This window comes from Anguilla anguilla, chromosome 5 (genome assembly GCF_013347855.1).
Source record: "Anguilla anguilla isolate fAngAng1 chromosome 5, fAngAng1.pri, whole genome shotgun sequence".
Lineage (NCBI taxonomy): Eukaryota > Metazoa > Chordata > Actinopteri > Anguilliformes > Anguillidae > Anguilla > Anguilla anguilla.
This window is the reverse complement of record NC_049205.1, coordinates 9,978,544-9,993,107: the sequence shown is the minus strand read 5'-3', so window position 1 is coordinate 9,993,107 and position 14,564 is coordinate 9,978,544. Positions and strand designations below refer to the sequence as shown.

At 48.3% G+C, this 14,564-nt stretch overlaps 1 protein-coding gene across 5 annotated transcripts in view; it reads right to left on the bottom strand.

Moving 5' to 3' along the window:
* Positions 1-14,564, bottom strand: part of acsl1a (acyl-CoA synthetase long chain family member 1a) — a 39,133-nt gene that overhangs the window by 12,496 nt on the left and 12,073 nt on the right. For 2 of the 5 annotated variants that reach the window (XM_035419268.1, XM_035419263.1), the window contains exons 2-5: positions 6,676-6,893; positions 1,313-1,427; positions 905-969; positions 55-156 (exon numbers count right to left, since the gene is read on the bottom strand). In XM_035419268.1, coding sequence (XP_035275159.1) covers positions 55-156; positions 905-969; positions 1,313-1,427; positions 6,676-6,870 — 477 coding nt within the window. In that variant the 5' untranslated portion in view covers positions 6,871-6,893. Of the gene's footprint in view, positions 1-54; positions 157-904; positions 970-1,312; positions 1,428-6,675; positions 6,894-10,843; positions 11,035-11,057; positions 11,124-14,434; positions 14,455-14,564 lie in introns of those variants that run through there. The other 3 variants (XM_035419267.1, XM_035419264.1, XM_035419266.1) reach the window with 3 other exon arrangements.

The following is a 14,564-nucleotide window of genomic DNA, read 5'->3' as shown; positions in this document are numbered from 1 at the left end:
GGCCGTTGTGAGAGACAGGCCTCTGAAGGACAGGAATGGCAGCGTGAGACTTACCTCAGGCCTGTTCTGTGCAAAGACGCCGATGAACTTGTCGCTGTCTTGGGAGTGGCCTCTGTGGAGCAGGGCGGAGCCCAGGTACTCAGCTTTGTCTGCCACCTGAGAGGCCACAAAAGCACACAAAGGCTACACAACAGCACACAAAGCATACACAACAGCACGCAAAAGGGTACATTTACACTGGCATTGTGCTTCGGGACAATGCTTTGGCAGCATCTGGTCCAGATCATAACTGCAGTCTGTACCCAACGTGATATCTGATCCAGGTCAGGAATGCAGTGTTGTTGCAATCTGATCCAATCACGACTCCTGTGGTATTTGTTAAATTCCATGACAAGGATCTTCAAGAGTTTTCCTAAGGTTTTTGAGGATCTTACTTGCAGGCCACTTTTGTAACCCTGACCCAGGAGATCCACCGTCTTGTAGGTTTTCACTCGAACCCTACTTTGACACACCTGATTCTACTAATGAGCAGCTCAACAAGATCTGTAGCTGTTGAATTCGGTGTGTGTTTTTTTAGGTTTGGAGTGAAAACATACAGGATGGTAGATCTCCAGGAACAAGGTTGCTTATAACTGCTTTCCAGGAACGTTAGTAAAACAATAACAAGGCATGCTTGTCCCATGAAAGGAAAACATTCACAAATAGCTACTTCCTCAATCTACAGTCCACATATTAGTACATGAGATATTTGACGCTTGCTAACCTAAAATGAACCAAAAAAATGCACTTCCTTCTGTATCCCCGCCCCCTCCCCAAAAAAGAGGAAAACAGCAGAGTTCTGTCTGACTGGATGATCTCAGAGATGAGGTCAGCCATAAAGGGGAGGGGTTTAACAGACGCTCACCTCTTGGTAGGACAGCCACTCGTATGGCTGGTTTGGTTTCCGCGATCCTAGGCAGGGCCCATTATCTGCAAGATTAAATCATTTCCTTAATTAATAACTGCCAGGGGCAGTGGAAAATTTAGTCACTTGGTACAAAAAAACAACACAAGCTATCCAAAACACTGACAAAGACAGTCATGCATGCATTACCGGCTCATGAGGGTTTACGGTCTGGAATCCCTTTGTCTGCTAGTGCAGGGAGTTATCAGTTTGATTCAAATGGCACATTGGTATGCTCCAAATGTCACATTCCATTCTATTGTTACGGCATAACTGCCACATTGGTGCGGTCTGAATCATGCACTGGTGCCACGTGTCTTGCAAACTGCACGTGTGCGGTCCTCATGAAACTGGTCCAGGAGCACTTACTGGACATTTGGACGCCCCTGAGGAAGACCTCGTACATGGTCTGGGCGTCGTCGTAGAAGTGGGTCATGGGCTTATCTCCCTCCATCAGCACCGACTTGCGGGCGTACTCGCCCCCCTGCAGGAACACGGGAAAGAAAACCGCCATCGAGCGGCTCAGCAACCCGCATGATTCACCACACCTTCACTGAGCTGCCAATGAGATGCCTCTATTCGGCTTACTTTACCCACGATACAGTGGGATCTTCAGTGGAACAGATCTGATTAAAACAGGTTAAACAAGTCTTTTTTTCCAGTCATTGGTACTTTGAGTACTTTTATTTGCATCTACTTTTACTCTTACACATACATTTAAAAAAAATGTATTAAATGTATGTGTAATGTATTCATAATACATTACGATACATTATGCATTACTGTACAGTACGATACATTTTCCTAGAGACCACTCGTTTCTCCTATTGGAAAATCTTTTAAAATCATATAAATCCTTCCAAATTACCATGGGTGTCACAGAAGGTATTCAAAATAGTTTAAGCCAATAAAAAAATAATCTTTTCTTTGAAAAATTGCCCAGATAATTTGTTTATAGGTTTCATTTTCACATGTGGGTCATGTAAGGCCAGTGACTTGTCATTAAATGCGTAGACTGCAGGGATTGCTGCTTGCTGCCACATTAGACATTTTTTGCAGGGTACTTATATTTTTTGCGCTTAAGAACTTTCTAAATGAAATCTACTTTACTACATACAGCCGCTGACTACTTTTTTACACTACGGTCTCTAACTGTCATAGCACAGAGATACAGTCACGTCTTCAACACAAGCACTGGTGAAGTCAAGCTGCCTGGGCACTGGGTGCTTGTTTAAGACCGCCAGAGCGTTTGCACTTACTCACTTCAGATGTACGATAATGTATTCTGATTCAGAGGGACTCATTCCTGTCCATCATAATTTTAAGTGTGTCATTAGCAATCAAGCTTTAGGAGCATTTACCATCACGTTCATCCTCGAGTAGATTTAGGACGGCGTATCGCAGCTATAATTGATTCGTGATTACCGACGCCCTCTTTAATCGAGCGGAGGGCTAGCGCTTTTCGGTCACGCTTACGCGCAGATTAGCATGCAGATTCTCAGCCCACTTGAGTTCCACACGTACCCTGGTTACACGAGGGTCCCATTAATCTAGCAGAGTACTGACTGACTGAACAGCCACAAGAATTATTCCACTGCTATTTGTGTCTCAGAAATTCGAGGGGGGGAGTGCCACAAGAGGGCTCTTTCCAGGGCTAAAGGAGTGTGGCTGCGGCCTGTTTTTTTACGGGGCATCCTGCCCAGCGCACGTGGCCCGCCTTAGCCCCGGGGTATGAGAAGCTTGATCAGTCACGTGGCAACCGAGTGAATTACACAAAGTGAGGTACTCCAATTCACAATATCACAGCAGATTTGGGAGGGGGGTGGGGAGGGAGCGTGCAGGAAGGGGGGACGGACGGACGATAGTGGTTTGGCTTGGTTTGGTAATGAAAATGAATACAGTGCCGGCCCACCCCCCCCCCCCCTTCCTCTCCTCTTATCCCAAATTCTTTTACCATTTCGCAGGATTATGCCCCGCCCTCGGTGCCTACCCCACCCAATCGCCTGTCTTCACTGAATCCATTACAACCTGAAAGGACGTTAATCACCACAAAGCGCTCTGATCAGCTTGTAGGCGATTGGCAGGCTGAAAAAGCCCCCTCTTAGAAAACAGGAGTGACATCAAAAGCCCCTCAAACGGAAATCCTTGGGCAATAGTCTCCTTTGTTAATGAAGTAGAGCTTGCAGCAGACGTTACACAACTCAGCTCAATTCATCTTCATGCTACGTGGATAGCACTAAGTCCAGTGATAAATGCATCACTGCCAGCTTGTCTATAGATATTTATGACATACATATCAGTTGGTTCATTGATTACTGGTTGCCTTTGTGATGGAAATTTTCGATTGGCCTGATTGAGCCAGTGTCCTTCACTGTGGCACTCAAGCATCTAAACACAGCTTCCAAGTGTGAGCTGATGACAGCACTATGCCAGCTACGTGAAATAGAAATGGGGAAAAGGGGAGGGCCCTTGTAAATTCGTCCCTGGGTATGAAAGTGGCTTAGGAACCGGCAGGCGACAGATCAGGAGCAGAACCCAGCTGGCCGTAATGTGTTTTAGGGGCGGAAGCTGCAGCGATAAGGATAAGGCACAAAAAAAACGCAGCAGACACGTTCATTTCAATCTTGCGAAAATCGACCGTCGGCATGGAAACCCCGGGAGGATCTAATCACGTCGTCTCGGCGGGGCGCTGGCGGATGGATGTGTTTTTTGGGGCATCCCTCTCAGCGGGGCTGGTGTTCAGTGTGTAGCTCTGTGTGTGTGTGTGTGTGTGTGTGACATCACGGCCTCTGCCGTGATAACCGAGACACCGTTTCCACGGCAACCACATCCAGAGGCCGGGATGGAGAGGGTGGGGGGGGGGGGCACATAGAGGGATGGAGAAACGGAGGGGGGTGAAGGAATGGAAGGAGAACAGAAGAGAGGACAAAATGGGGGGAGAGAGAGGAAGACAGAAAGGGGAGTGATGCAGGGATGTAAAGAGAGAGGGACAAGGGATAGACTTAAAAGAAGGAGGCAGAGAAGAGGAAGAGAAGGAAAGAGGATGAAGCCGAACATCAAGGGGGCCTCCATGATCCAAAGACAGGACTCTCCTCCAGACACGGTGGAGATGAGACTTCAAAAGAGCTGCCCACTAAACAGCTCTGAGTGCCTCCACAGAACGAACCAGCCGGAAGCAGAGAGACAGAGCGGCTCTTTAAAAGCTTTTGAAAGCCATGCCAGCATGGAACCAGGCTACAGAGGCAGGGGCATCGCGGAGCAGTTCCACACAGTGCTATTGTCTCCATCAGACGCTGACAGGAGTCGAGGCCTGTCTGATGCAGGGGTTAAACAGCGCGACGCAGTAAACTGCATTCCACTCAAAACCATGAGTTACATCGCAATTTACTCATCTGGCCTTTACTGCAGCGTAGCCAAACTCTGCACGTGTGTCCAGCGCCGTTCCAGGAAATGCATCAGTCTAAAATATATGAATTGGACTGAACTGGGAAACAGCAGTGAAACAGGGAGCGAACTGGAACTACGGCAGGGTAATTTGCGACGTGGCAGACACTGGATCGTCACCCGTGGTGCTGATCGATTCAAAGCTGACAGCTCGGTTATTCACACGTGATAAAACCAGCGCTAGCAGCCAGCTCATCAATCCCTGTTTTACCCTCCTTTCAGCCAGGGAGGCAATACAGTCTGCGGTTGCCCGGCAACAAGGCACTTCTGTAAACTGCTCCAGGATTGGCTAATCCGAGGCCAAACAGAAATCTGTCCAGTATGTGGGGGTTGTGACGTGGCAGGGTGCTCCGATCGGGTTTAGCGGCTGGGTGTGGAGTCTTTCGACAACGCGCTGCACCCACATTCACAGAGGCTGCAGGGCGGTGGCGTTACCGCCCACTCCCTGTGGTCGCCAAGGCCTGCCTGCCAAGAACGCACGCTCTTAGTGACATCACAGCACACGCTCTCAGTGACGCCATTAAAACTTCCCTCTGTTTCCTGCATGGATATTTTTCCCCGTCGTAGCGATGCGAGACGGGAGCGATCGGGAAATTCTCTTGGCCTCAGACGCAGACGCTTGGAATGTTCTGGAATGACGGGAGCGAATGCCTGTGAGGGTGAAGTAGCGCGTACCCTTTAAAATATCTGCCCCGCGCACAAAGAAGCGACTCCTCCCCCCATCACATAGAAAAACACACAGAGGACGGAGGGAGAGAGCGCAAAAAAAACCCCCTCTCGTTTGCCAGCCTGCTCGTGTTTTTCCTCAGCCCGTATAATGGCTCTGTAATGCGTCTCCGGTGGACCAATGGGCTCCTCAGGTCTCACCCCCCCAAACATCTGGTTCTCCCGGCTCCGGAACTACACTACGCTGAGACGGAAAAGCGGCTCTTTGGCTTGTTTATCCCGTTTCTTGCCAACGAGAAGGGACACGTCATGTTCCGGGGCTGCAACTTGAGGAATCCAGGCCCGCGCTGTCTAAGGAAGGCAGTTATTAAAAGTAGGCCAACATCAGCTGCAGCCGCAGATTCTCCTCCTCCAACACGAGAACTCAGTGACCCTGGGTCCTCCTGTTTACTCCACCTGCATGATGATAGATATGGCTCTGAGCCGGCAGACTCTCTAATCTGCACCGCGCCCCCCTCCCCCTCCCCCAAACCCACACATGCGCACACACACACACACACACACACACACACACACACACATACTCCCGCTCCCTGTTATTTCAGCTCTCCGAGACTGAAATTCCTTAGAAAGACTCGACTTCCTCCTGTGAATCAGTGGGTAATTACCTCCGCCCACAACAGCGGCTGCTCTCTGGAGCTCACTGAGCTTCTAAACTTTAAACTAACTTGCCTTTGCTTTGTTTGGGACGGTCTCACTGTTCTCGGCATTAGGACACCCTCCCTGAATGATATGAAGGATATTTTAAACGTTGGGCAGCTGGTTGTTTGTGGAAGGCACATACCCACGCCCTTATAAGACTGCCTGCGATTTCAGCCATTTTCATGCCTCTATCTCCCCACGGCCTGACAGTTAGTTACACGTGAATTAGGAGGAATAACAATTTAGTCATCTCAAAAAAGAGAGAGGGTAAAGTGACAAAATATTTTCTAATATTTCAGAATGCAAACACATTCTTGCACATTCTTAGAAGGAAAGATTAGCCCCAGCGTAGACTTAGTTGATAATAATAATAATAATAATAGGCAGATGCAACGATCCACAATGACACTCATAGCTTTCAGCATTACTGATTAAGAGTTCATACAGGAGATTCACTGGGACGGTTCAGGATAAGTTGCTTAAAGGTACCGCAGTCCCTGGCTGGGATATGACCCAACACACTTCTGGTAAAAAAGGTTCTGCTGTACCACCTTTAAAAAGACAAACAGGTCAGCTCCCGCGGCCGTTTCCAGGCCCAGGATCAAAGCTCAATGGGAGTTTCAATCCTGACAGAAGACTGGCAAAAACAAGCAATTACATTTATATACAGCCTTCACGGGCACTGCTTCACGCAGGGGAAAATACAGGCAGGAAGAGAGGGAAGCGTTAAAACTCTCAAAGCTTGAGTGACTGACAGGGTTTTGGGCTGTCCCACACTCCCCTGTATATTCCACAAACACAAGAGCCCGAGAAATAGGAACGCCTGCTAGACGCAGCAGCAGTGTCTCACGGACGCAGTGCTTTGCAGTCGGGCCAGCCGGAGGCCTGCACTGTCTGGTTTCCGCGGCGACGCTCCTCACCTCGATCTCCACGGACTGCAGGGAGAGGTCGCAGGGCGGCTTGAGGGCCCTGGGCCGGGTGGCGTACCAGTAGGTGGTGATGGCGGCGAAGGCGCCCATGCCCATCAGCGTGTTGGCGGGGAGGCTCCGCACGATCTGCCGCATGTCCCCCATCTCGGGCATCCGCAGCTGTCTCAGGAGATCTTGGGCTTGCATGGCGGGGGGCTTCGGTTCTCTATCTGCACACAGGAACCAAGGAGAAAGAGACTTTCAGCGTTACAGTCCTCAGTCTGCAAGGGGGATATTCACTGTTACACTCCTCAGTCTGCAGGGGGGAGATATTTAGTGTTACACTCCTCAGTCTGCAAGGGGGGAGATATTTAGTGTTACACTCCGCCATCTGCAATAGGAGAGATATGTAGTATAACACTCCCTGGTCTGCAAGAGGGAGGATATTTATTGTTACACCCCTCAATCTGCAAAGGGGGAGATATTTATTGTTACACTCTGCAGCTTCTCTTGTCCATCAGCAAGTGGGGGGTGAGCTAAGGAAACCAGAACATCAGATTCTAATGAACTAACAGTAGACATCACATATAGATGGAAAGATCAGAAAGAGTCTGTTATACCGCCACAGTGTTAGTGTCGGGGGATTTCCTTTTCCTGGTGGAAATTCCAGCTATCAGCCTAAGATGGAATCTGCTCCAGTTGGATAACCTCTGGAATTTGGTGGTTGTTTCTGTACCAAGCTCTGGCCCATCAGCTGGACATTGTCTGGCCAGCATGGTTGCCATCCCAACCATCTTGTTGCCAATCTTGCCAGTCTCCAAACCAGCTTTAAACCAGCTGGACCAGTTTAAACACAAGGCTGGAACCAAGCTGAAATTTCCACCAGGGTTTTTCTTTCCTTTTGCAACATAAAAAACGGCCAGTTGAATTTCACCCTGGCTCTTGGCCAGTGCTCATTTTCATATCGTCTGTCGATTTCAACATTCAACTTGCAACTTCCGCATGCTCTCCTGGCAAGGAACACAAATCACGTCCTCCCTCTCTCTCCTGTCCTGTCGCAGTGGGGCTCATCCAAATATGGCTTCATCACCCAGATCTGAAGATTGAACCCTGACCTGACCCATTATCACGCAGTCGAATAAAAATACTATGCCTCTTGAGTCGTGCCATGTCACCCCATGCAGTTTCACTTTCATACTTACTGTGCTCTGTGAACATGTACCAGGGTCAGCTGACCCTGTGTTCAGTGGAGCGAGGTTACTAAGGAGCAAGGCCCGTCACCTGCCCCCACCCGCACCCCCACCCCCCTGAACTGATCTAGTATCAGCCCATCAACACCGATTATGCACCCAACCGTCCAACCAGGGGGCACCATTGGCGTATCCATGGAGACCAAAGCTACGACATGGTGCCTAGGCGTTGTGCAAGTCACACTCTCGCTTCCTACGTCTGACATTTCACTTAAAGACTCCGCCCTCCCCTGGCCCTCGAGGCTTGGTTGGCGTGCGGAAGCAACGTTCAACCAGCTGAACGCGACAGCGCTGCCATCTCCTTCTGTCTATGAAAAGCCAGGGTCACATGACCTCCAGCCCCGGAGGCGTCACCGCGTGAGGTCTCAATGTGACAGTGAGGACCGGTGTGTGACTGAATGGTGCGGTGCGGTGTGGTGCAGCCGTGGCGTTTAGATGTGGGGGCGGCTCTTTCTCTGGCCGTCCAGACCGAGCGCGCTCAGACTATATTTGGGGTGGAGGCAGGATGGCAGATGTGGCGAGTGCGTTTGAGAAGTCACACGGGTGAACGCTATGAATATCCTTCACTACCACAGAAGCCATCCACAGTTGTTTATTTTGGCAGCAGGAGCAGGGAGCAGGTTTGATCTGCTTTCAGTTTACGGCAGTGCTACAACGCTGCTGTTCAGACCAAACTAAATCAGATTCAGTTAAATCCTCTTCCTCTGCAAATAATCATTTCATATCCCGACATTCTCTGCGAGCTGTCATTTCATATTCCAGAAAACTAAGCTAAACGAGCAAAGAGAAACAACACCCCCGATGCCTACTGCAAACAAACAGACCTTCTCTAGCACTAACGGCCAACGCTTTCCAGAACCACACAGGATGTGATGTAACCATCCGTTGCTGCGGGTGATGCCACTCGCAGGCCAGACAGTGCGTTCACTTCTGCTTTTCCCACAGTTGCAACCAATCCCTCTTTACAGTTGCATAAATATCAATTTCAAAACAGTGACCACACTTTCCCTAATTTTCAGGTCTCATCAGATAGTAGCCTAAGTTCATTTAGAAGTCGTAACGATTGTGTAAAAGCTGTCTTCTCACTGATGAGAGTTCACAGTACACCGACGTGAGGCAATTTATTCCCTCGCTCTGAGTCTAAACGTATCGCAGGAAAAACATACAGAGTTCACGATGCCAGACCCTGGTGCTTTCCCAAATATCAGCTATTTTCTGTGTTTCTGGGAAGGAGCACTTCCTCATTGATGGGAAGTCATTTCACACTGAAAACAATGCTACATTGGATAAACGTAAACTTTTTTTACTTCAATCTGCTACACCTATATTCCTTAAGCTTTCGCAGTTGAAAAGTTTTCAGTTCATTTCCATTCAGAAAACCTAAAAATAAATGTGTACTGTAACAAACTTAAGTCAACTTTTAAGTTTATCCAGCAAAAAATTTAAGTGCAGTACTCAACATATAAGACATAAAAGTAACAATAATTAACATGATTATCTCAGTGCAGACAAAGCACTGAGAGATCTGTTTCATGTCTGGTCGTTTAAGGCAAGCGATGCAGCGTAGAGGAGCTGTGTCTGTTTAGGGAAGTACAGGTCCCTCAGCGTGCGACAGTGCGTGTAAAATTACATGCGGGAAGGGCATCGGCGAGGGACAGAAGCGAGACGAGCGTGATCCCGAAGACGAAGAAGAAAAAGAGGAATAAGACCCGGTTCTGTGTCTGCGAGCGGAGGCAGGCGGTGGTGAAAAATTCAGCTTCTCCACCCGCAGACTGAGAGCACTACTACTGTACACAAAGCTGCGCATCGCCATTTTACATTCATACGACGCGAGTACTCCCCCCTCCCTGTACCCAATTACATTTGCATTCTTATTGCTCGTGGTTATCCGTCATTAAGCTGATTAGATGATAAATGACTGGGCAAAAAAAGATTAACTTTGTGCTTTTTGATCACAGGTTTTAACTATATTTACAGAAGCATATTTGCGTCTGGTAAAGCTGTACACGCATGGCTTCTTTTTGTGAACTTTTATACAGTGTAATTTTATTTTTTAAACTGAAGCGGAGTACGGCCGTACGCTGCATGTTGCACTGCATTGTGTCAGAGGGAACGGACCAATGGCTGCTGGGCAAGGGCAGACACAGGAAGTGAGAGAAGCAGCAGCCGCCACAGGCTGCCGCTAACCACTTCACCCCGGCCGCTTATGAATGAAATCCATCTGCGCTTGACCCGATTCCTGTCTCAGTTTACCCAGTGATAAACTACTTCCCTGCAAAACGGCCTCGTGGGAGAAAAAAGGGACTGATTTATGAGATACGGCTACAGGTGTTCAAAGACCGCTTGCAAAGAAGCCTAATTCCTGAACAGGTCGTAATTCAACTAAGACTGTAATTCACAGGGTAACAGTCCTACAGAAGCAGGTTAACTATCCCCCACACGAAGACCGCCATGCAATGCTTGTTAAAATCCCGGGAAGTGGTAATGCAAGTCATTTTTATCCATTAACTCATTTTATTTTTTTGCATTGGTTTGATCCTGCACATTATATGAACACCAGCACCCGGACACAGCCTTGTTTCTAAAACACAATGAAAGCACGCCAGTTCTATTAATGTAAACCCCTTGGTTAATCATTTTTTTTGCCCAAACAAAACAGCACGGACAAAGAAAGGAATTCCCCTACGCTGAAACGAGGAAGTGAATATCAGTTTCAGGCTGAAGGGATAAATTTTCACCTCTTTCACGCAGCAGACAAGCGCTGCTCTGTTTCTCTGTTAACAAGCTCCGGAACACACACTCAACACTCCCATGACAACATTTGCTAGGACAAGGCGAGTTCAAATGACCCCCAACACAGAGTACAAAGAAAGGACTGGGACAGTGCTAAAGCCAATCAAACTTAAATGAAAAAAATAAACAATACTCACGCGACCAGTCTGCCTGTTAGTATATCTCCTCTATAGGTATGATTTTTTTTTTTTTAAAAAGGAGGGAAAAAATTAATAGCCTTGACTACGCCGACATCACAGCGTGGTTTTCCAACAGCGAACCTCAGGGGCGAATTAACTACCCACAGTCGGCCAGTTTATCGTGGATAAAATTCCAGTCAGTGCCTATGAATAGCGCAGCGATGCCACTCACCAGCAACAGGACCCTGCTCTGTCGTAGCGACTGAACCCGTTGCACCACGCACTACTCTACTCCAGCACGACCGCGTCACTTAAAGACCCGCGAGGCGGAGGGGGGGTGGGGGGGGTGGGTGGGAGTGGACCACAGGTCATGGCACGGCTCACCGTGGGTTTGTCCTGGAAAGGTCGGCGGTGCTCGGAGGCTCCGGAATCCTCCGGCCCGCTATCGCGCCGACAATGGCGGAGGTGAGAAAGGACAGGTTAATCTCCCCCGTCACCTGCCCCCACCCGCACCCCCACCCCCCTGAACTGATCTAGTATCAGCCCATCAACACCGATTATGCACCCAACCGTCCAACCAGGGGGCACCATTGGCGTATCCATGGAGACCAAAGCTACGACATGGTGCCTAGGCGTTGTGCAAGTCACACTCTCGCTTCCTACGTCTGACATTTCACTTAAAGACTCCGCCCTCCCCTGGCCCTCGAGGCTTGGTTGGCGTGCGGAAGCAACGTTCAACCAGCTGAACGCGACAGCGCTGCCATCTCCTTCTGTCTATGAAAAGCCAGGGTCACATGACCTCCAGCCCCGGAGGCGTCACCGCGTGAGGTCTCAATGTGACAGTGAGGACCGGTGTGTGACTGAATGGTGCGGTGCGGTGTGGTGCAGCCGTGGCGTTTAGATGTGGGGGCGGCTCTTTCTCTGGCCGTCCAGACCGAGCGCGCTCAGACTATATTTGGGGTGGAGGCAGGATGGCAGATGTGGCGAGTGCGTTTGAGAAGTCACACGGGTGAACGCTATGAATATCCTTCACTACCACAGAAGCCATCCACAGTTGTTTATTTTGGCAGCAGGAGCAGGGAGCAGGTTTGATCTGCTTTCAGTTTACGGCAGTGCTACAACGCTGCTGTTCAGACCAAACTAAATCAGATTCAGTTAAATCCTCTTCCTCTGCAAATAATCATTTCATATCCCGACATTCTCTGCGAGCTGTCATTTCATATTCCAGAAAACTAAGCTAAACGAGCAAAGAGAAACAACACCCCCGATGCCTACTGCAAACAAACAGACCTTCTCTAGCACTAACGGCCAACGCTTTCCAGAACCACACAGGATGTGATGTAACCATCCGTTGCTGCGGGTGATGCCACTCGCAGGCCAGACAGTGCGTTCACTTCTGCTTTTCCCACAGTTGCAACCAATCCCTCTTTACAGTTGCATAAATATCAATTTCAAAACAGTGACCACACTTTCCCTAATTTTCAGGTCTCATCAGATAGTAGCCTAAGTTCATTTAGAAGTCGTAACGATTGTGTAAAAGCTGTCTTCTCACTGATGAGAGTTCACAGTACACCGACGTGAGGCAATTTATTCCCTCGCTCTGAGTCTAAACGTATCGCAGGAAAAACATACAGAGTTCACGATGCCAGACCCTGGTGCTTTCCCAAATATCAGCTATTTTCTGTGTTTCTGGGAAGGAGCACTTCCTCATTGATGGGAAGTCATTTCACACTGAAAACAATGCTACATTGGATAAACGTAAACTTTTTTTACTTCAATCTGCTACACCTATATTCCTTAAGCTTTCGCAGTTGAAAAGTTTTCAGTTCATTTCCATTCAGAAAACCTAAAAATAAATGTGTACTGTAACAAACTTAAGTCAACTTTTAAGTTTATCCAGCAAAAAATTTAAGTGCAGTACTCAACATATAAGACATAAAAGTAACAATAATTAACATGATTATCTCAGTGCAGACAAAGCACTGAGAGATCTGTTTCATGTCTGGTCGTTTAAGGCAAGCGATGCAGCGTAGAGGAGCTGTGTCTGTTTAGGGAAGTACAGGTCCCTCAGCGTGCGACAGTGCGTGTAAAATTACATGCGGGAAGGGCATCGGCGAGGGACAGAAGCGAGACGAGCGTGATCCCGAAGACGAAGAAGAAAAAGAGGAATAAGACCCGGTTCTGTGTCTGCGAGCGGAGGCAGGCGGTGGTGAAAAATTCAGCTTCTCCACCCGCAGACTGAGAGCACTACTACTGTACACAAAGCTGCGCATCGCCATTTTACATTCATACGACGCGAGTACTCCCCCCTCCCTGTACCCAATTACATTTGCATTCTTATTGCTCGTGGTTATCCGTCATTAAGCTGATTAGATGATAAATGACTGGGCAAAAAAAGATTAACTTTGTGCTTTTTGATCACAGGTTTTAACTATATTTACAGAAGCATATTTGCGTCTGGTAAAGCTGTACACGCATGGCTTCTTTTTGTGAACTTTTATACAGTGTAATTTTATTTTTTAAACTGAAGCGGAGTACGGCCGTACGCTGCATGTTGCACTGCATTGTGTCAGAGGGAACGGACCAATGGCTGCTGGGCAAGGGCAGACACAGGAAGTGAGAGAAGCAGCAGCCGCCACAGGCTGCCGCTAACCACTTCACCCCGGCCGCTTATGAATGAAATCCATCTGCGCTTGACCCGATTCCTGTCTCAGTTTACCCAGTGATAAACTACTTCCCTGCAAAACGGCCTCGTGGGAGAAAAAAGGGACTGATTTATGAGATACGGCTACAGGTGTTCAAAGACCGCTTGCAAAGAAGCCTAATTCCTGAACAGGTCGTAATTCAACTAAGACTGTAATTCACAGGGTAACAGTCCTACAGAAGCAGGTTAACTATCCCCCACACGAAGACCGCCATGCAATGCTTGTTAAAATCCCGGGAAGTGGTAATGCAAGTCATTTTTATCCATTAACTCATTTTATTTTTTTGCATTGGTTTGATCCTGCACATTATATGAACACCAGCACCCGGACACAGCCTTGTTTCTAAAACACAATGAAAGCACGCCAGTTCTATTAATGTAAACCCCTTGGTTAATCATTTTTTTTGCCCAAACAAAACAGCACGGACAAAGAAAGGAATTCCCCTACGCTGAAACGAGGAAGTGAATATCAGTTTCAGGCTGAAGGGATAAATTTTCACCTCTTTCACGCAGCAGACAAGCGCTGCTCTGTTTCTCTGTTAACAAGCTCCGGAACACACACTCAACACTCCCATGACAACATTTGCTAGGACAAGGCGAGTTCAAATGACCCCCAACACAGAGTACAAAGAAAGGACTGGGACAGTGCTAAAGCCAATCAAACTTAAATGAAAAAAATAAACAATACTCACGCGACCAGTCTGCCTGTTAGTATATCTCCTCTATAGGTATGATTTTTTTTTTTTAAAAAGGAGGGAAAAAATTAATAGCCTTGACTACGCCGACATCACAGCGTGGTTTTCCAACAGCGAACCTCAGGGGCGAATTAACTACCCACAGTCGGCCAGTTTATCGTGGATAAAATTCCAGTCAGTGCCTATGAATAGCGCAGCGATGCCACTCACCAGCAACAGGACCCTGCTCTGTCGTAGCGACTGAACCCGTTGCACCACGCACTACTCTACTCCAGCACGACCGCGTCACTTAAAGACCCGCGAGGCGGAGGGGGGGTGGGGGGGGTGGGTGGGAGTGGAC